Below are 23238 nucleotides of genomic sequence, written 5' to 3' on the forward strand. Positions count from 1 at the left end.
AGCTCAGCCACTGGCAGCGCTGAGCTCCTGCTGTGATCGGGCAGGAGACGCTGATATTTCAGCTTCTCCTGCGCGATCGTGCAGTTATCGGTCAGTCAGATGAACTAACCGATCACAGCGATCTGGGTGCGGGGACCGCCGGCATGGGTCCCTGCACCCCTTCCCCAGCCGCTCAGCTGTCTGTGACAGCTGTCGGCACTGAACTGTCACTGCGTGTTCAAAGTCATGACGGGGACAACCCGTCATGGTGCGCAAACGTGCATCCTGTCATGACGGGTTATCCCCATCATTGGGCATTAAGGGGTTAATGTGCAAAAAATAATAAGCATACACGTGGTCAAAATTGTTGGTACCCCTCGTTTAATGAAAGAAAAGCCCACAATGGTCACAGAAATAACTTGAATCTGACAAAAGTAATAAAATAAAATATTTACGCCCCCGACCGGTGCCGCTCCTGCAATCTCCTCCCTGATTCTTCAGTTACAGAATCTACAATCCTAATAAAACACAGAAGAGGGGAAGCCGCTATATCTGCAAACGGGCCGACCCCATAATATGTCTATGGGAGGTCAGAAAAGCTGCAGTATTGGGAATGTGGAGGGGGCACATACTATTCTCTATAAAGTGTAGATATATATATATATATATATTGTAAGGTGACTGCCGGACAGGTCGTGGACGGGAGGTATGTGTCCCCGATGTGCCAAGCTTGGGTGATGTAGGACCCGGAGAAGCAGGCTCCAACACACATAGTGCTGAGAGGAATTTAATTATCCCGGATTACAGGGCCGGGTTTTACGAGCAGCTGAAAGAGCTGGGGAGGAACAGCTGCTCACTTACCTCCAGTCCAGGTCTTGGAAGGCTGATTTAAGACAGCTGCGCCTGTCTCAGTCAGTCTGTGTTTGTTTGGCAAGTCCTTGCATGTGGTCTTTAGACTCTGCAGGAGGCAGAGAAAAGCAGCTTGTTTAAACGGCTGAGGCCGTGCTGCATGGACTTGTAATTTTGAGCTTTGTTCTGTTATTCCTTTTGGTGCCAGGAAATGGCTGTTACTTTTGTTTTTTTAACTGGTGTATGGACACTAAATAAACCACTAGTTTGTTTGAACCCGTGGACTGCATCACTGTGTGAACCCGTTCCTACCTCCAACGCGGCTCAGTGAGTACAAATCCCTACTATATATATATATATATATATATATATATATACAGTACAGACCAAAAGTTTGGACACACCTTCTCATTTAAAGATTTTTCTGTATTTTCATGACTATGAAAATTGTACATTCACACTGAAGGCATCAAAACTATGAATTAACACATTTGGAATTATATACTTAACAAAAAAGTGTGAAACAACTGAAAATATGTCTGATATTCTAGGTTCTTCAAAGTAGCCACCTTTTGCTTTGATGACTGCTTTGAACACTCTTGGCATTTTCTTGATGAGCTTCAAGAGGTAGTCACCAGAAATGGTTTTCACTTCACAGGTGTGCCCTGTCAGGTTTAATAAGTGGGGTTTCTTTCCTTATAAATGGGGTTGGGACCATCAGTTGTGTTGTGCATAAGTATGGTAGATACACAGCTGATAGCCCTACTGAATAGACTGTTAGAATTTGTATTATGGCAAGAAAAAAGCAGCTAAGTAAAGAAAAACGAGTGGCCATCATTACTTTAAGAAATGAAGGTCAGTCAGTCCGAAAAATTGGGAAAACTTTGAAAGTGTCCCCAAGTGCAGTTGCAAAAACCATCAAGCGCTACAAAGAAACTGGCTCACCTGAGGACCGCCCCAGGAAAGGAAGACCAAGAGTCACCTCTGCTTCTGAGGATAAGTTTATCCGAGTCACCAGCCTCAGAAATCACAGGTTAACAGCAGCTCAGATTAGAGACGAGGTCAATGCCACACAGAGTTCTAGCAGCAGACACATCTCTTCAACAACTGTTAAGAGGAGACTTTGTACAGCAGGCCCATAGATGCTAGGAAACCACTGCTAAGGACAGGCAACAAGCAGAAGAGACTTGTTTGGGCTAAAGAACACAAGGAATGGACATTAGACCAGTGGAAATCTGTGCTTTGGTCTGATGAGTCCAAATTTGAGATCTTTGGTTCCAACCACTGTGTCTTTGTGCGACGCAGAAAAGGTGAATGGATGGACTCTACATGCCTGGTTCCCACCATGAAGCATGGAGGAGGAGGTGTGATGGTGTGGGGGTGCTTTGCTGGTGACACTGTTGAGGATTTATTCAAAATTGAAGGCATACTGAACCAGCATGGCTACCACAGCATCTTGCAGCGGCATGCTATTCCATCCGGTTTGCGTTTAGTTGGACCATCATTTATTTTTCAACAGGACAATGTCCCCAAACACACCTCCAGGCTGTGTAAGGGCTATATGACCAAGAAGGAGAGTGATGGGGTGCTGCGCCAGATGACCTGACCTCCACAGTCACCAGACCTGAACCCATTCTAGATGGTTTGGGGTGAGCTGTACCGCAGAGTGAAGGCAAAAGGGCCAACAAGTGCTAAGCATCTCTGGGAACTCCTTCAAGATTGTTGGAAGACCATTTGCGGTGACTACCTCTTGAAGCTCATCAAGAGAATGCCAAGAGTGTGCAAAGCAGTCATCAAAGCAAAAGGTGGCTACTTTGAAGAACCTAGAATATAAGACATATTTTCAGTTGTTTCACACTTTTTTGTTAAGTATATAATTCTACATGTGTTAATTCATAGTTTTGATGCCTTCAGTGTGAATGTACAATTTTCATAGTCATGAAAATACAGAAAAATCTTTAAATGAGAAGTTGTGTCCAAACTTTTGGTCTGTACTGTATATATATATTATATTATATATATTGTAGGGCGGCGGTGTTCACACCGTGCAATAACTGAGGCAGTGACCCAAGCAAGTCCAACATAAGCAGCTCTTATTCAGCAAAACTCACAGGTAAACAGAAAGTCCTCTGGTTCGCAGCCGGGTTAACACAAGTCCATAACAATGGTTAACAACGGCCGCACCGGGCCGCTCAGAGCCTGACAGGTGCAGAGCCTTCCCAGGCGTGGGTTCAGCTACTCACAAGCCCGCCGAGCTTTCCTGATATGCTCCTCACAGGTTCCAACACAGAACAACACTAATCCTTAATGCAGGGCTTTTAAAGGACCTGTGGCAAGAGCCACTGGAAAACTCGGGTTGGAGGGAGGACTCCGCCCCACTGCCTTCCTGTAGCCTCCTCCAAGAAATGAAGGCCCTGCCGGGTTTTACTTAATCTGCCTTAGCCAGATAGCCTGACCAGGTCAATGCTCACCTTCATTCCTGTATTGCAGCCGCAGCTGTGTCTGTGACTGCAATGCACTCCAATGGGTTTAACAGGTCTCTGTACATATTCTGGGGGATATATACCGTCCCTCGTATACGATCCCAGTCACTGCCTCACATATCCCCCCCCTCTGTTCAAACATGTGGGGTTGAACATTTGTCACCATACAGGGTGCCCGGGATAGGTCATTCGCGTTTGCCTGCAACTTCTACAGAGAAACTGAAATTTTGAAGTGACAGAAATCACCTGGTGACTCGAGCATTCCTCTCCTTGGCATTGGACAAAGGTTCAACTTCGATACTTCATTTAATTTCCAAAATCGTTACAGGAGCGTAATGATTCGTCTGGTTTCGGGATCAGTACAATGGGACTAGCACATTCACTCCATGATTCCTCGATGACTTCTAACTGGAGCATTTGTTTTACCTCAGCCGTGATGGCTTGCCTCCGGGCTTCGGGTACCCGGTACGGTCTCATTCGTACCCTTACCCCAGGTTCGGTGACAAAGTCATGTTGGAGAACCCCAGTCCTACCCGGTAGCTCCGAGAACACGTCAGTATTCTGCTGCACCAGCGAGCGAGCCTCCCGTCGCTGCTGTTTAGTGAGAGCATCACTTATCCTGACCTCTCCCCCGGACGCACCACTGGCTGAGGGTACATGTACTACCACCTGATCGCCCTTGTTAAAAGATCTGACCTTGACTCTTTTATTATATGTGCACCTCTGTGCTGCCTGGACATCTAACAGATGTTCTTTCACGATGGGCATGACTGCCGCGATCCGGTCCTGCATACTAGCCACGTGTTCAATTATGCTCCTATTTGGAGTCGGCTCTTGTTCCCACGTCTCTTTGGCTATGTCCAACAGACCCCTAGGGTGTCTGCCGTACAATAACTCAAAGGGAGAGAACCCTGTGGAAGCCTGGGGTACCTCACGAACGGTGAGCATCAAATAGGGTAGTAACATGTCCCAATCCCTTCCGTCCTTAGAAACCACCTTTTTTAACATGGACTTTATGGTTTTATTGAACCATTCTACTAGCCCGTCGGTTTGAGGGTGGTACGCCGAGGTGCGCAATTGTTTTATTTTTAGCAGTTTGCACAGTTCCCTCGTCACCTTGGACATAAAAGGGGTCCCTTGATTGGTCAGGATCTCCTTAGGTAGCCCAAGGCGACAGAACATGGCAAACAGCTCCCATGCAATCAGTTTCGCCAAGGTGTGACATAGCGGTATAGCCTCCGGGTACAGGGTGGCACAGTCGACGACCACAAGTATATATTGGTGGCCACGAGCGAATTTTACAATGGGCGCTACCAAGTCCATTGCAATTAGTTCAAAAGGTACCGCTATCACTGGCGGAGATACCAATGGGCTATGGACACTTGCGGTGGGTGTGGTCAGCTGACATTTGGGGCAGGATTCACAGTACTTTTGGACCTCTGCGTAAATCCCTTGCCAAAAGAACCGCTGCAAGATACGCTCTTGCATCTTTTTAACTCCTAAGTGTCCACCCAGCAGGTGTGTATGTGTGCCCTCTCCAGAACCGCTCGATGATACGACTGAGGTACCACTAACTGTTCCATGACCTCTTCCCTGATTTTGTCTACCCTATAGAGCAACTCACCGTTGACCACCATGCGTGGAATCACGGTATCTGCACCGGGCTGTTGAGCTACACCATTTACCTATAACACCCTTTTCCACGCCCAAGTCAGGGTGGGATCCTGTAGCTGAGCTGTCCCAAACGTGCCCCGGGATACTTCCAGCTCGGGGATCAATGGGGTCTCCTCGACCTCTCCTGCCAGCACCTCTAGGTGAAACCTATAGCGGTTACACTCTGTCCCTAGGTTGGACACCCCTACAGCAGGTACCCCTAACTCGGGTTCTTCGGGTACCACGCCCGTAATAAATTTTACCGGGGAAAGAGTGATTTTTGTTTTCCCACAGAGTCCAGAACAGGGGCAAGCCTCTTCCCAACACAGTCCCATAGGGAAGAGTTTTTACCACCCCCACGACATGTTTCGTGTCCCCACATGGCGTGGACAAAACTACCTCCGTGGTTGGGTACTCTCGGAGGTCCCCATGGATACACACAACCCCCCGACTGTCCGTCCTCTGGGGTTGTCTCCTGCCACCAGCGACTCATGTACCAAAGTCACTGGGCTACTCGAGTCTAAGAGGACCTCCGTTGGGTACCCATTAACCAGCACCTGGCACAGTTGCGGTTCACTGTCCGGGGGGTCGGCACTCGCAGAGCAGACTGTCTGGGTGAACAGTGAGACCCGGCGGTTATACCCGCAGTCCATGGGCTCTGAAGTCAGGGGGCAGTTAGCAACCACATGTCCCGGCCCCTGACACCACCAGCACCTAATGGCGGAGGTACTGTTAGATCTTGCGTCCTTTTGGGAGGGAACCGGTCTCCTGCCACTCTCACTCCAGGGTTCCCCTTTAGCACGGGTGCAGTGCTGACTGTTCTCAGCAGAGGGACGCAACCCCTTTCCCGGTTCCTGGTTTGGCAGGTTACGCTGTGACAGCCGCAAGGGGGCAGAGTCCCGTATAAAGTCCTGAGTGGCCAAGTAATGCTCCATCAGGCTAACCACCTGGTCGAGGGCGCTGGGGTCACCTTGTCCCACCCAACGTTGGATAGCGGCCGGCAGAGTCCTCACCAGCTGGTCGACCACCACCCTCTCCACCATCTGGGCTGGAGTCAAAGTCTCAGGCTGGAGCCACCTCCTTACCAGCTGCAGAAGGTCATAAGCCTGAGACCGGGCAGGTTGGGTCTCCACAAAGGCCCATGAAAATACGCACTAAGCCCTCACGTATGTATTGACCCCCAGCCGGGCAAGGATCTCACCTTTGAGCCTCTGGTAGTCCTGGGTGTCCTCACGACTGAGGTCGAAGTAGGCCTTCTGGGCATCTCCGACCAAAAATGGAGCCACCACTTCTGGCCGGCTGGTAGGTTTTCCCGCTCTGCCGTGCATTCATATATGGTCAGGAAGGCTTCCACGTCGTCCTCCGGTCCCATCTTCCTCAACGCTGAGCGAACCTTGTCCCGGGCCTCTTGACGTTCCGGGATCGGCATTGTGGCTGTTTCCCGCAGGGCAGCAATCTGTTGTAGCATCAGTTCATTTTTTTTTTTGCTGCTGCTGGTACAATAGCTGCTGCTGATGATTGTGCTGCTGTTACCGCTCCTGCTGTTGCCGTTGGAGATTCTGGTGCTGCTCCTGCTGTTGCCGCAAGACTGCAGCTGTTGGCTGAGTATCAACTGCTTTAACAGCTCCTCCATTTTGTCCACGGGGTGGGGCTGAAAGGTGGCAGGCCAGATTGTGGTCATGCAGCTGCCGGTGGGGTATGCCTCAGTCACAATGCCCGCATTCTCCACCAAGCTGTAGGGCGGCGGTGTTCACACTGTGCAGTAACTGAGGCAGTGACCCAAGCAAGTCCAACAGAAGCAGCTTTTATTCAGCAAAACTCATAGGTAAACAGAAAGTCCTCCGGTTCGCAGCCGAGTTAACACAAGTCCATAACAACAATTGCTGGGGTCAACGGCCGTGCCAGGCCGCTCAGAGCCTGACAGGTGCAGAGCCTTCCCAGGCGTGGGTTCAGCTACTCACAAGCCCGCCGAGCTTTCCTGCTATGCTCCTCGCAGGTTCCAACACAGAACAACACAAATCCTTAATGCAGGGTTTTTAAAGGACCTGTGGCAAGAGCCACTGGAAAACCTGGGTTAGAGGGGGGAGACCGCCCCACTGCCTTCCTGTAGCCTCCTCCAAGAAATGAAGGCCCTGCCGGGTTTTACTTAATCTGCCTTAGCCAGATAGCCTGACTAGGTCAATGCTCACCTTCATTCCTGCATTGCAGCCGCAGCTGTGTCTGTGACTGCAATGCACTTCAATGGGTTTAATAGGTCTTTGTACACATTCTGGGGGATATGTAACGTCCCTCGTATACGATCCCAGTCACTGCCTCACAATATATATATATATATGTGTATTCTCTGTAAGTGACATAGACATCACACACGCAGCTCTGCTCCGGTCACAGTATACCGTAACGCTATGAAGGGATCGGGGGGATGACGGTATCATTGTATGTGTCAGGTTCCTATAAGGTGTCAGGATGTCACCGTCTATTTCTCCATGGAGGAGTGGGAGTATTTAGAAGGATACAAAGATCTGTACAAGGACGTCATGATGGAGGTTCCCCAGCCCCTCACATCACCAGGTAATAGACAGGACTAAATACACACGGCCTATAATTATCTGTATGTAAAGAATGAATTCAATCCCTATATGTGTTTCCTCCTGACCCCACACATAAACTTCACCTCATCCAGCACCATGACAACCAGCACAGCAGAGTCCTGCATCCACTGAGGCCCCTGATCATGTGACCCCTGACTCCTCCCCTCCTGTGACCTCATCACAGGTCCTGTGCGCACAGAACAGCCATATATGTGGTGGCGGCTCTGCAGGTGGAGGTATGTGGAGTCCCCCATTACTATTAACCCCCTCAGTGCTGAGATGATTTAGCTATCCTACATAAAGATCACACATACAGTTGAGTTGCAGTTACTTTTAAAGACTGTTTTTCAGATTCGGTCTGTGTTTTTGGTGCTGGATTGGAGATATTCTGTGATAAATCTCTGTATGTGACTATAATGTGATTGTGTGTTATACCGGGGGCAGGACGGGGCCATGACTGGATGTAGTGATCATGTGAAGCCGGTAACAGCTCCGGAGATTTCTTACATGGGATCTTTATGATGTTACATCGTCATCTTCTCCACATTCAGGTCCCTACAATATCGGATCCTCTCAGTGGAGATCTTCTATATAAGAGAATTGTCCTGATTGACCCATCAAGGATGGATAGGGACAGGGACAAGATGGCGGAGAGGATATTACACCTCACCCTAGAGATCCTCTTCCGGCTTATTGGAGAGGTGAGAGATCCTGATGACGTCACATTACATCATTCTTATCTATGGGAATAACAGATGGACAGAACTGGAGAGGTGAGGACTCTGGAAATGTCTGTAGTGAGATTTGTTAATGTGTCTCTCCATAACCAGGATTACACAGTAGTGAAGAAGACCTCTAGTGAGCGCTGTCAGGACCCTGTGTCTGAGGGATGGGGAAGACCCCTGAGCCCAATCACGGGGCCCCCACCTCAACCCCTGATACATGAGGACATCAATGTCCAGAATATCCTAGAACTCACCTACAAGATGATTGAGCTGCTGACTGGAGAGGTGATACTGCTGGGAATGCTGGGACATTATACAGTAACGCTATGAAGGGATCAGGGGGATGACAGTATCTTTGTATGTGTCAGGTTCCTATAAGGTGTCAGGATGTCACCGTCTATTTCTCCATGGAGGAGTGGGAGTATTTAGAAGGACACAAAGATCTGTACAAGGACGTCTTGATGGAGGTTCCCCAGCCCCTCACATCACCAGGTAATAGACAGGACTAAATACACACGGCCTATAATTATCTGTATGTAAAGAATGAATTCAGTCCCTGTATGTGTTTCCTCCAGTTCCATCCAGTAAGAGGACAACACCAGAGAGATGTCACCGTCCTCTTCTTCCACAGGACTGTAAACAAGAAGATCCCAATGTTCCTCAGAATCATCAGGTAGATGGAGAGAAGGTGTCATGAAATCTCCCCTATGATATGTAGAAGGCTGTGAAGGTCTTGTGTTCAGTGTATAATGCTGGTGGATAAAATGAGACTGAACAGCCAATTTATTAGCAATACCTGGACTTTTTTTTTAAAGGCTTTATTTTCAATTTTTTAAAGACAATGAAAATATTAACAATTATCAACTACTAAAGAGTCATGTACATACAACCTCATTCACAACACACAATCATACCAGTTCCCATGTCCATCCCACCTGCCCCCAAAATGTCGTTAAGTAACATCTAATGCAGATATATGATAGAACTAAATATACAGAAGGCTTTGCTGGAAATCCTATTGGACAGTGTCTGCTATTGCTAACCACCATCGCTTTACCTTATCAAACTTATAAGCACATCTCCTATTTATATAGAAGACTTTATATAGCGAAATATATTTATTTATTGACGAATTGCTGAAAGTGGAGCATACAGGAGACTTCTGTGGATTTCCATGCCATTATACTTATTTTTCTAGCACAGAAATCTAAAAAGAGAGCCAATCGTAGGACCCATCAATAAGCTCATCTATAATACTGATCAGGCACACATTAGGAGACAACACCTTAGAGAAATCAAAGTGTTCATGAAGAAACAGAAGTAGCTCAGACCAGAATGGAAGAATTTTTGGAAGGGACAAAATTGAGTGGACAAAGGAGCCCACCACCGCATAACAATGAAAACACAAATCATCCAGAGTCGTCCCAAACCTCCTCAGCCTTTCCGGAGTGTAGTAAAAATGTACCTTCCACCTCTCCCCATTCCTCCATTCAAGTCTTGTATATCCCATTTCACATAAGCTTTATCATAAAGCTTATACCTGGACTTTTCTGATATAAACTTTCCTAAATGGAATTTTGACCAGTGACTCTGGAGTGGAGAAGAAAATCCAGTGATTAGTTTTTTTTGTGGATCACTTGCAGTGTGAATCTATGTTAGAATAGGAAAATCAAGTGATTTGTTTGACTTTGAACATTTAGTACATACAATGGTGCTGAGAATATACTGAGAATATTGTGATTGAAAACATGCAGGGAAACCATATCCCATGAATATAAGTAACTCATCAGAGAAAGGAGTGACAGGACTTTATCTACAATCGTTCTAAGAACAGACGATACACAGACATGTACTGCAGTTGAATACAACGCTGGATCTACAACTAAAGTGTCCTAACAAACAACTCTTCAGCACAGGAGCTTACCGAGGATTTGTAGCTAACCAAGTTAAGGCAGAATGAGACTTACAAGACAGTCCATCGTGCCTCAATGGTAATATAGTAATTTGCTTGCAGGAAGACACCAATATTTTTTTCTTGCTTCCCTGCCCTTAAATCTTTTAGTTCTTAACCCTATAGAGCATCTCCAGGAGGAGGTAGAATGGTTGTTGACAGCATATCAGTTCCTCCCACTAATTTGTGGCAACTATTAAAAGCTATCCTACCCTCAAGAGTCAATGAAAATAAAATGGTATGCATCTCATCTCGCGAAAAACAAGCCCTCACTGAGCCTTTTGGCCAATATTCCTACAAAACAATCAACACTTATTGGAATTGAAGACATCATAAATAACTGAAGTTCTGAAGGGCAAAGGAGGTCAACGTGCTTTGAGACTAGATGGCTGTCTCTAATAATGTGGTCATTCAGTCTATGTTTTATACTTGGTGGAGATGACAGGATAAAGCTGGTCATAGACATTAGATGTTGTCTGGATCTTCTCACAATGTGGCCATTCAGTGTATGTTTTATACTTGGTGAAGATGACAGGATAAAGCTGATCATAGACATTAGATGTTGTCTGGATCTTCTCACAATGTGGCCATTCAGTGTATGTTTTATACTTGGTGGAGATGACAGGATAAAGCTGATCATAGACATTAGATGTTGTCTGGATCTTCTCACAATGTGGCCATTCAGTGTATGCTTTATATCTGGTGGAGATGACAGGATAAAGCTGATCATAGACATTAGATGTCTGGATCTTCTCACAATTTTCTGGTTATGGAGATTGCTGGTTAGAATTAGGAGCAGGAGACCTGCAGCTGTGTGATACCTACTGCTGTCATTTTTGGTCATCATGTTCATTTATGATCTTTTCTGTTGTTCTAAATCATTTCGCATGACATCTCCATCTGTCTGTGACTTTTACAATATTTCTTTCAGGGTGAAGATCTGATCTTTATTAATACTGCAGGGACATATGTGAGGGGTGATAAGTGGTGTAAAGAGGAAATTCCTATAGAAAATCGCACTGGTGAGTAGTGACCACTAAATGCCGACAAGATTCTGCTCAGTCACTGGCTTGTAGATCTATGGTCCTTAATCTTTATGACTTTGTCATATTTTGCAGGGAGTTGCTGACATTAGCAACCCTACGACACTACTGTGGGGTGCCAGTGGTAGACATGGCAACTGGAGATCAAATGATGACCTTAAACTAACAGGCATTTTGCCAGTGTGCAACTGACAGCTCATGTAGTCTGCAATGCATAAGTGTTGTAATGCATTAGACCAGACAAATAAGATTGAAACTCCCATAGAGGAAGTAAGTAAAAAGAAAATAAAAATATCACAAAATAAAATCACGAAAAAATATTCTGCCAATAAATATACATATTTGTGTTAATATAAAAAAGTACACTAGTTTTTAATCATACCACCAAACAAAAAGTGGTATGAAAATAAAAATGCTATCCACATCTCATCCCGCAAAAAACAAGCCCTCACTCAAGCTTCATCAGCTCCAAACAAGCTCCAGCAGCAGAAAAATAGAAAAGCTCAGAATATGTGATGACCCTACTGTACCCCTCATTAACTGTCTCAGCAAAGTGTGATGACCCCAACAAAGTATGATCCCCCAACTGTGACCTCTACACAGCCCTCCATGCAGCATAATTGGCCTACATACAGTATCATTGCTCCCACTCTCTATAATGGCCCCCACTAGCCCTCCAAATGGTATAATGGCCTCCACACAAACCTTCACACTGTATCATTTCTTGCATAAAGTATATTGGCCCCCACATAGCCCTCCATAAAGTATAAAGGCTCTAACATAGCCCTCCAAATATTATAATAGCCCTCCAAATAGCATAATGTCCCCACATAGCCCTCCAAATAGTATAATGGGCACCACATAGCCCTCCATATACTATAATGTGCCACCATAGTCCTCCATATAGTATAATATACTCCCATAGTCCTCCATACAGTATAATGCACCCCCAAAGTGCTCCATACAGTATAATGAGCTCCACACAGCCCTCCATATAGTATAATGCACCACATAGCCCTCTATATAGTAAAATCAGTCACACATTGCCTTCCATATAGTATAATGCACTCGCCATAGTGCTCCATATAGTAGAATGTACACCCTATAGTCCTCTATATAGTATAATGCACTCCCCATAGTCCTCCATATAGTATAATGCACACTCTATAGTCCTTAATATAGGATAATGCACCGCCAAAATCCTCCATACAGTATAATGAGCCCCACATAGCCCTCCATATCTTATAATGCACCAACATAGCCCTCCATATACTATAATTCACCAACATAGCCCTCCATATACTATAATGCACCAACATAGTCCTCCATATAGCATAATATACCCCCATAGTCCTCAATACAGTATAATACATTATAATACACTCCCCTATACAGTATAATGTACTTCCCATAGTCCCCCATACAGTATAATGCACTTCCTATAGTCCTCCATATAGTATCATGCGCCCCATAGTCCTCCCCTTAGTATCATGCACCCCATAGTCCTCCATATAGTATAATGCGCCCCAAAGTCCTCCTCTTAGTATCATGCGCCCCATAGTCCTCCGCTTAGTATCATGCGCCCCATAGTCCTCCATATAGTATAATGCGCCCCAAAGTCCTCCGCTTAGTATCATGTGCCCCATAGTCCTCCGCTTAGTATCATGCACCCCATAGTCCTCCATATAGTATCACGCGCCCCATAATCCTCCATATAGTTTCATGTGCCCCATAGTCCTCCGCTTGGTATGACGCGCCCCTTAGTCCTCTGCTTGGTATGACGCGCCCCATAGTCCTCCGCTTGATATGACGTGCCCCATAGTCCTCCGCTCGGTATGACGCGCCCCATAGTCCCCCGCTCGGTATCAGGCACCCCATAGTCCCCCGCTCGGTATCAGGCACCCCATAGTCCCCCACTCGGTATCAGGCGCCCGGTAGTCCCCCGCTCGGTATCAGGCACCCCGTAGTCCCCCGCTCGGTATCAGGCGCCCCATAGTCTCCCGCTCGGTATCAGGCGCCCTATAGTCTCCCGCTCGATATCAGGCGCCCCATAGTCCGCCGCTCGGTATCAGGCGCCCCATAGTCCCCCGCTCAGTATCAGGTGCCCCATAGTCCCCCGCTCGGAATCAAGCACCCCATAGCCCGGATATATTCAGGGCACTGCGATGGAGGAGACCAACCTGTTCACAAAATGAGACATTTAATGGCACTACTTGTTTCAGGGACGGTCTGTCCCCTTCATCAGGTGACAGTGTAAAAAAAAAACAAAGAAACAATTCTTGAATTGATGCTTTTTGTTCATTCTGCCTCCCTAAATAAAATCAATTCTGCTCTTGATCATTCTGTTTTACAAAGATCACAAAGTACAGGTCGCATTTACAAACAGGTGTAGTCCAGCTCACCTTAGTTTATCTTTCAATGATTCTCAGCATGGAAATGACACTCATGCCCTTGTGGCCAAACACTGCAATACAAATAGAACATTTTTAAGCCAATTCTTGATTTAAAATAGTTAAAAAAAATGTATTCCATATCTTAACTGACAAGGGGCCCTGAAACACTTTGACTGCAAATTGAGATTCTGGTTTTACTTTTATCTTAAGTCATATTACAAGGCTCATTGAAGGGTTGATATTGACTTTTACGATCGCTGCTTCCAATAGGTGGTGCTTGAGTTCAAGTCCCTTTCCTCTCTAAAGAGACAATTTCCATATTTAATTTCCCAGAGGAGCATGCATCGCTTTTTAAGTCTCCTCACACTGGCATGCCAGGCTTGGTTTGACACTTTCCACAAGGAGAAACGTTGCCCCTTAGAATCCATTCCATATCTTAAAAATTGGTACCCACAATAAATCCAAGCATAATGTTGTTTTCTCCACACTAAAGAATCCATCCATGATTAAGGACTTTTTTTAGTCTGAAACGCGTAGGAAACTACATCATGCTTGGATTTATTGTGATTGCCCATTTTTAAGATATGGAATAAAAGTATATGAAACATTTTAATCAAGAATCGGCTGGAACATTTTCTATTTGTTATCGGGTAACATTTATCCTGTGCACTCTTTTGAGCACTTACATTAAGGTTTCCGTGTAAATTTCTGAAACCCGTGATTCATGCAGAATCACCAATAGAAAATTTCCTATAATGAGGCAGATGGAGTCACTTTAGACTGTATATGCATAGGCAATTCATAATAATAACTCATGGCTATATTTGGTTTTAAGTGATAAAACCTTAATTTGTATCAAGCAGGACATTATGCCAAAGTTATAATAATTGCATTATCAATTATGTTAATTAATTCTGAACTACAGCATTGCTATCATTAATTAGATAGCCTCAATTTAGCTACTCTCAGGAGTTCTTGAATACATATTATATTGCAATTCTACAACTATCACACTATATCTCTTAGAAAAGGTAATTATATCCTACTATCAAACCAGTAATATTTGTGGACCCCGGCTTACTTTCCCCTATTGCCAAGGATAACATTTGGTCAGATATAGGACTATTTTTAACTACAGATATTTTAATGATCACAATAACAGTTACATTTACATTTTTATTATTCACATATGTATTCTTCTCTCCTCCCTTTTCCTCTATATCCAATTAGTTTCTGTGAAGCATTTGAAGGGTTAACAAACTTTCTAAATGTGGTTTTGAACACTTTGAGGGGTGCAGTTTTTAAAATGGGGTCTTGATTGTGAGCTTTCTGACATCTAGGCCCCTCAATGTCGCTTGAAAAGTGAAGTGGTCCCTAAAAATATATGTTTTGTAAATTTAATTGAAAAAATGAAAAATTGCTGATAAACTTTTAATCCTTCTAACATTCTTAACAAAAAAAAAGTTATTTTAAAAAATGATGCTGGTATAAGATAAATGTGGTAATTGTTTATTAACTCTGTGTGGTATGACTCTCTGTTTAAGGGCATAATAATTCAAAGTTAAAAAATGTAAAATCTTTAACCCCTTCCCGACATGCGCCGTGTGTATACGGTGCTGCGGGAACTGCATGATGCCACTTTTAATAGTGAACACGACATCGCGGGGCATCGCAGAGGGAGTGAGCTCCCCCTGTGCTTCCATCAGCACAACGCAATGCGATCGCATTGTGCTGATGGTCTCCATGGTGACCCCCGGTCCCAAGATGGCTGCGGGGACCTTCAGGCAGGTGGTCTGTCAGCGCCTGCTCAGTTCAGAAGCATTGCAGAGTATTGGATCAGTGATCTGTCACTTTGAAGTTGATGTCCTATCCTGAGACAATGTAAAAAAAAAAGTACACATATTTGGTATCGCCACATCCGGAAAGACCTGACATATAAAACTATCACACTAGTTAACCCCTTCAGTAGACACCGTGTAGAAAAAAAAGAAAAGCAAGGCAAAAAACGATGCTATATCAACATACTGCCGAACAAAAAGTGGAATAAAATGCAAGCAAAAAGACGAATGTAAATTAAAATAGTATCGCTGAAAACGTCATCTTGTCCCGCAAAAAACAAGCTGCCATACAGCTCCATTAGTGGAAAAATAAAAAAATTACATCTCTCAGAATAAAGCGATGCAAAAATAATTATTTTTTTTCTATAAAATCGTTTTGTATTGTGTAAAAGCGCCAAAACATAAAAAAAAACATATAAATGTGGTATCGCTGTAATCGAACTGACCCGAAGAATAAAGCTGCCATATCAATTTTACCACATGCGGAACGGCATAAAAAAATCCCCAAAAAACAATTCCTGAATTGCTGGTTTTTGTTCACTCTGCCTCGCAAAAATTGGAATAGAAAGCGATAAAAAAAAGTCTTGTGCCCGCAAATGGTGCCAATAAAAACGTCAACTCGTCCTGCAAAAAACAAGCCCTCACATGACTCTGTTGGCCAAAATATGGAAAAATTATAGCTATCAAAATATGGCGATGTAAAAATTAGTTTTTACAATAAAAAGCGTCTTTTAGTGTGTGACAGCAGCCAAACATAAAAACTTGATATAAATCTGGTATCGATGTAATCGCACCGACCCGAAGAATAAAGTCGTATAACCAATTATACCGCATGAGGAACGGCGTAAAAAATAAATAAAATCAATTCTTCAACTGCTGTTGATTTGTTCATTCTGCCTCCCAAAGATTGCAGTAAGGCTCAGCTCACATTTATCCCGTGCTCTACGTTGAGTGCTTACACCGGGGTTTCCGTGTAAATCTCTGAAATACGTGATTCAGACAGAATCCCTGGTGGAAGATTTCCTATAATAAGGCAGATGGAGGCACTGTGGACTCCGTCTGGCCTGTGATCCAGCAGTGTCCATCTTTTTAGGCATGCATAAAAGCGCTGTAGCCACAGTTTTGAAAAAGACATCCCTGAACAGAGGCCAGTTGGAGTCCAGAGTAACTCTGCTGCCTCATTATATTGAATGGATCCCTCGGGGGTTTCATCTGAATCGCGTCACTTGGAGATTTAGATGGCAACCCCGATATAAGTGCCCAGCATAGAGCACAGGATAAATGTGATCCACAATGTTATGTAAAATGTTCCCAATAAAAGCTTCAACTCCATTCACAAAAAAAGCAAGTCCCCACTCAGGTCCGTCATCTTTTAACGGAAATATAAAGGCTTCCACATTACAGGCAGCACAAAGACTCTGAAAAAGCTAAATGGCTCCTTGCACTCCAAAATAAATTCAGCGAATTCTGCCCTCCAAAATCCAAATGCTCTCCTCCTTTCTGAACTCCACGGTGTGCCTAGACATAGTCCACATGTTTGGCATTTCTGTAGCGATGAGAGCCCGCCAAATTTACGGGTCCATGTCTCCAGAAGCACGAGCTGGACACAACATACTTGTCACTACAATGTACTGGTCACTACAACAGCAGTTTGCAATTTTCACTCAGCAACATCAACTGTTGCTTGTTCTGGAAAACACCCATGGAGTCAAAATCGTCACTACACCAGTAGATTAATTCACAAAGGGGTATAATTTCCAAAATGGGGTCACTTGAGGGGGGGGTTCTGCTCCTTTAGCACTTAGGGGCTTTGTTTATGAAGTCCCCAAACTATTCTAGGAAAATCTGCACTCCAGCAGGCCACACACTGAGGGAACAGCTGCCTGGCCAGAGCGCACTGCTGAACAGACAGCGGCGCTTTAAATAGCACCGACGTGATGCTAGGAACTGCTTAAACACAAGCGCACGCTGGGCAGACAACCGGCGTATGCACAGATTACCTTGCCTTCCTCCTACACTGTGCACACACGGGACTCTAGTCAACATGCCGCCAGCTCACTAACGGAAAGAAAAAAGAGAGCAGCCAGGTCAGTAGTGGGGAAAAACAGCTGAGGAGGCACATAATGGAGGATACAGTAACTTGAACCACATAAGCCAAATCAACCTGGACACAAAAAAAGAACTTATGACCGAGGGACAAATTCCTTGGTATACAGTTAGCCCAGTCTTCTACCCTGAGGGACAAGAGAACCACTATTGCATACAGGGAGGAACATACAGTGCAGGAGCAGAGGGACTTCGGAAAGTATACAGAACCTGCGACCAGTTTCAACAAGAAGAAAGAAAAATACTCGGTGTGTGGTTTCCTTACTTCCTTTATTGGGCAGAGTATGGGCGTGGCCAGATTGTGGCTAATTATTTTAATTGCTTAATAACCTCCTAGGGGTAAAGTATTAACCGGTTATGTGCTGCCATAGGATGTCCAGGAAAAGAAAGTTACAGCTCTCAGAAAAGGGGCAATAAAAAACAAAAAAGCGAAAAAGAAAATTATTGTAAAGGGGATAAACAAGCATGTATAAAAAAAAAATGTTTCCGCTAAAACCACAATAAAAATCATCTACACAGAGTGGATGAGTACAATAAAGAATTATGGTCATATCTGGGGACTGTAATAGTTTGAGGAAACAAAATTACCAGTTAGCATAGCTACTAATTTTCACCATGTCTCAGCGTTTGACTTTTTTATTTCCCACTTTTATGTAAATTATGTGGTCAAGTGAATGGTGTCATTCAAGAGAACAACTTGTCCCGCAAAAAAAACTAAATAAATTAACCAGCTCTTATAGTGTTATGTTGACAGGAAAATTAAACAATTATGGCTCTTGGAAAGGGAGGAGAAAAAAAAAGTTAAAACTCAAAAATGAATATATACTGTCCTGATGGGAGCCTCCATTGTCTAGTAACACATCTTTTTTCCCCCTAAGTGGCTCTGGACTCCACCTAGATTTCCGTATTTGTAAGGGCTTCGCACGTGTTGCTTGTGTGTTTCGTTACTTTGTACTTTGATGTTGTTATAAGAGTTTTATGTTTTTACTTTAACACTGTTTCCAGTGTTGTTTGTTGGTTCTACACTGTATGTGTTATATGGAAAGTGAATGTGGCGGACTATTTTGTAGGTTTACAATTTTTTTTTGTAGGTTGAGTTAATGAGTCTCCACTGAATATATCTCACTAAATAGATATATATTTAATATTTCACAAAACACAATTCTAGTTACCTAACATCATAATCTATTTACTTTTGCAATGACTTAATCAGTTGATAACTGAATCTTCTACAATTTGTACAGAAATGTTATATAATGTATGAATGTGATAATTATTAATATAACTTCAAGGCTGTCTTATTGAAAAAACATATATTAATTTTAATTCTTGGCAGATAACGGCACCAGCAAATTAGAAGAACATCTGATATTTTCAGCTTTTACAGCACATGATCATAGTGCCATATCAGGTGCATATCAAGAGTATGACAGTGTCGCATATATATCTACACACAGTAAGGATTTATCATCTGATCCTTTTAAACAGCTCCAAACTTCGGATTCATCACGGACTGCTAAGCAAAACAAAAATAACAGAAGGGATAGTGAACATCAAGGAGCTCACACAAGAGAGAGGCCATATTCATGTTCGAAATGTGGGAAATGTTTTACACGAAAATCACATGTTGTTACACATGAGAGAATTCACACAGGGGAGCAACCATTTTCATGTTCAGAATGTGGAAAATGTTTTATAGACAAATCAAATCTTGTTAAACATCTGAGAATTCATACAGGAGAGAAGCCATTTTCATGTCCAGAATGTGTGAAATGTTTTACAGAGAAAGCAGCTCTTGTTACCCATCTAAGAACTCACACAGGGGAGAAGCCATTTTCATGTTCAGAATGTGGGAAATATTTTTTAGTGAAAGACCTTCTTGTTAAACATCAAAGAATACACACAGGGGAAAACCCATTTTCATGTCAAGAATGTGGGAAATGTTTTACAGCTAAAACAAATCTTGTTAAACATCAGAGAGTACACACGGGTGAGAAGCCATTTTCATGTCGCGAATGTGGGAAATGTTTTACAGAGAAATCAACTCTTGTCACACATAAGAGAACTCACACAGGGGAGAAGCCATATTCATGTTCAGAATGTGGGAAAAGTTTTACAGTCAAACACCTACTTGCAACACATCAGAGAACTCACACAGGGGAGAAGCCATATTCATGTTCAGAATGTGGAAAGTGTTTTACAAAGAAATCCAATCTTCTTCAACATCAGAAAAGACACACAGGTGAGAAGCCATTTTCATGTTCAGAATGTGGGAAATGTTTTACATTAAAAGACAGTCTTGTTACACATCAGAGATCTCACACAGGGGAGAAGCCATTTTCATGTTTAGAATGTGGAAAGTGTTTTACAAAGAAATCAAATCTTGTTAAACATAGGAAAATACACACAGGTGTAAAGCCATTTTCATGTCAAGAATGTGGGAAATGTTTTACAGAGAAATCAAATCTTCTTGGACATCAGATAATTCACACAGGGAGGAAGCCATACTCTTGTTCAAAATGTGAAAAATGTTATGCCCACAAATCAAATCTTGTTATACACGAGAGAAGTCACACAGGGGAAAAACCATTTTCATGTTCAGAATGTGGAAAAAGTTTTGCAAATGCATCAAGTCTTATAGTACATCATAGAATTCACAAAGGGAAGTAGCCATTTTCTTTTTAAAGCAGCTTAAAGGGAATCTGTCTCCACTTTTGCGCTAGGTGAACCGTTAATATGGGCATACAGGTTATAGACTGAATAAAAAAGTGACACCAGTCTCACATCTCATGATTTGTTGCAGAGAAATCTTTTATGACTTTGTTATTGAGCTCTTCCAGACTATGGTCGCGTTTTTACCTAGCTCAAATGTGGCGATGGATTCCCTTTAATTGTCAAATTTACATAAATAAAATACAACAGTTACAATGTATTTGCGAAAGGGAATGTCGTTTACAGTTCTAATTGTTTAAAGTGAACCTGACAGCTGATACATTCCGTAAAATCCACGGGCAACATGTATCAGGTACTAGCTGTATGAACTCAGCCAGGTATGATTGACTCTAAAATGCTGCAGCTTTTCAGAGTAAAACATACTTTCATAGCCTAAGTGGACTGAGTTGTGTTGCAGGCTAGTCAGACCGGTGGGTCCCCGGCGGATTCTGCCCGCCCACTGCTCTGGATGAAAGGTCTCTGCCTTTGGGGATTGAGCAGCATGTATCAGCTATCAGGTTCTCTTCAATAGTAAATGTATACAACTAAAAATAAAAATCTTTTATTGAAAAGCAAACCGCAGCTACTTATCAAGCCTATATATAAATCATATATATGAAATATATCACATTTATAAATAAAGTGTAGCTGAATTTTAAGCGTTTTTGTATGGGTTTACTTCTGGTACTCCGATTTCTTCTCACACACCAAAGACATACTGATAGGGAATATAGCTTGTGAGCCCCAATGGGGACAGTGATGATGATGTCTGTAAAGCGTTGTAGAATATGTTGGCGCTGCAGAAAAAGTGACTGTAATAGATAATAATTATAAATCTTGTTGTGAATGTCTGTCCAGTCAGAATTTTATACATTTACATAAGGATTCATTTTCTTGTTATATAAGTAACCATACGAGCCATTTTTTTTTAACCATTGATGTGATCAGTTCTTGAGCTATTACACAGACTGAATTTTCATTGTAAAGAACCCTTGTTACCTCTCAAGTCTGAACCCTTTTCTTCTCTAGATGAAGAGCAAGGCCCCTTATCTTTTGAGGTGATTTAAAATAGACCAGCTTTTCATATTCATTTTTTTTACTGATCATTAATATCCTTGTTCTGCACGTTAATAATGTCCCATTTTAAATGTCTCTTCCCGAAACTAAATAACTGATATACTTTTAATTTTTCCTCCTAACAAAAGGCACATTTACATTGACCGATTTCAAACTATTAAGCGACCACCAATGACCTATGTACAAATTAATTGGCGATCATTTAGTGGCCTGTTTGCAATTTATTTTTTTGGGCAGCACATCACCTGTTTACACAGAACATTGTGCTGATGATAACAATGATTTTTATCTGGAATAAACAATCCAATCACCTTACAATTGGGCATTTTGCTTGTTCATCAGGTGATTGTCAGAATTTTTACACAGTCTAATAATCAGAATGAACATTACAATGTACTCATGCCGATTATCAGCTTGTCTAAATGGGCTTTTTAGATTCGTTATGCCCCTTATTTGATTCTTTTTTTTAACAAAAACTGATAAGTAAAGTGGCTACAATTCACCAGTCTAGCAGGTATGTCAATTCTGGTTCTTAGAAATCCAAGGCGATAAGAGAAAAATATTTAGATTTGAGAGTCCTCAGTGGTTGATACCTTTTAATGGCTAACTGAAAAGATGGTAAGAAATTGCAAGCTTTCGAGACTACTCAGGTCTCTTCATCAGGCATAGTATAACACAAAATGTGAAAGGCATATATTTATACACAACAAGACACAGAAATAATGCAATAAATGAGACAAGACGTAAAGCAGATCTATCATTATTGGAGAGGGATAAACAGTTGTGGCCGTGAATATTGGAGCAATAGATAAGGACTGCGAAAGTTTTACTGTCCTGTGATTGAGGTCTGGTCCATGGTTTTGATGGCCCACACAGGTCTGAGGAGCATATTCCTTAGTTGATATAGAAAGACATAAATCCATGCAACACATTCATTCCTGCACTGAGTGTGCCAAAGGTTGTCATTCGTTTGTGTTCCCAGACTCTCCTGTCTCTCTGAGATGTGAAGTTACCTTATAATACCAGTAATTTAATGTCCATGATGCTGTGATCAGGCATACAAAAATGTTTGTCCACAGGTACATTTATTCTTTTTTTGTTTTATTGTGTGGCGATGAGAATTCATCCTTGTTCTAAGTTTTTGCACTATCTCCCCTAGATACAGACCCCCAGTTGGACATTTGGTACATATAATTGAGTACTCCACATTATATGTAATGCAGCTGAAAGTACCTGGGATCTTGTAGTCCTTGTGTGAGTTAGGGATCTTTATCTTGTCCGTGCTCTTTATAAATGGACAGGTTTTACACTTTTTCTGTTTGCAGGGAATGGTTCCTGTAGCTGTTGGAGAGGACAGGGAGCTTCTGACAATTATGTTTCTTAGATTTGGGGGCTGCCTAAAACACAGAAGTGGGGAGTCTGGAAATATAGATTGTAATCAGGCATTTTTTTTGTAGTGAAGGTTGTAGTTTCCATGCAGCTCCCGTTAGCACCTCCAGATTTGTACTGTAGGTGACTACTATAGGTACCCGGTTGCTTTCTTTTTTAGTTTTGTAATGTAAGAGGTGATTTCTTGATATTCTGGTTGCTCAATTGTTCTTGCATGGTAGGCCTGATTCAAAAAGGTGTTTCTGAGGCCACCAAGGTGTTTGTCTCTATCCATAAAGTTGGAACATACCTGATTGTATCTGATGGCTTGGCTGCAGATAATAGAGTTTTTTATGTGTTTTGGATGAAAACTGTCCCATTTAAGGTATGGTGGATGGACGATTGGCTTCTAGTACAGGCGTGTCTCTATTTCATTGTTCTGTAGCTTAATGATGGTGTTCAAAAAGTTA

The 23238-nt window shown here is 42.9% G+C and overlaps 3 protein-coding genes across 3 annotated transcripts in view; all 3 read left to right on the top strand.

Annotated features, from left to right (window-relative positions):
* Window positions 1-23238, top strand: part of LOC141272037 (uncharacterized) — a 234212-nt gene that overhangs the window by 160219 nt on the left and 50755 nt on the right. Inside the window, exon 9 of the mRNA XM_073682327.1 lies at window positions 19311-20255. Within this exon, the coding sequence (XP_073538428.1) occupies window positions 19311-20255 (945 nt within the window). The remainder of the gene's footprint in view (window positions 1-19310; window positions 20256-23238) is intronic.
* The window catches only part of LOC141271986 (uncharacterized), a 1184418-nt gene continuing 1168908 nt past the window's right edge, over window positions 7729-23238 (top strand). The window contains exon 1 of the mRNA XM_073682245.1: window positions 7729-7791. The gene's annotated coding sequence lies outside the window, so the exon portion shown is untranslated. The remainder of the gene's footprint in view (window positions 7792-23238) is intronic.
* LOC141272031 (gastrula zinc finger protein XlCGF66.1-like) lies at window positions 8126-19070 on the top strand. The gene is made up of 7 exons (XM_073682316.1): window positions 8126-8256; window positions 8386-8565; window positions 8649-8772; window positions 8856-8953; window positions 11163-11253; window positions 11350-11544; window positions 18948-19070. Exons 1-6 carry the CDS (start codon window positions 8179-8181, stop codon window positions 11358-11360), a joined length of 582 nt encoding a protein of 193 aa, XP_073538417.1. The 5' UTR covers window positions 8126-8178; the 3' UTR covers window positions 11361-11544; window positions 18948-19070.

The sequence above is a fragment of the Phyllobates terribilis genome, unplaced genomic scaffold (genome assembly GCF_046119375.1).
Source record: "Phyllobates terribilis strain yellow unplaced genomic scaffold, ASM4611937v1 Scaffold_5__5_contigs__length_657084704, whole genome shotgun sequence".
Lineage (NCBI taxonomy): Eukaryota > Metazoa > Chordata > Amphibia > Anura > Dendrobatidae > Phyllobates > Phyllobates terribilis.

Coding starts and splice junctions, on each gene's coding strand:
- LOC141272031 (XM_073682316.1), top strand. CDS start 8,179: ATGGATAGGGACAGGGACAAGATGGCGGAGAGGATATTACACCTCACC. Junction 8,257..8,385: donor TCTTCCGGCTTATTGGAGAG/GTGAGAGATCCT, acceptor CTCCATAACCAG/GATTACACAGTAGTGAAGAA. Junction 8,566..8,648: donor TTGAGCTGCTGACTGGAGAG/GTGATACTGCTG, acceptor TGTATGTGTCAG/GTTCCTATAAGGTGTCAGGA.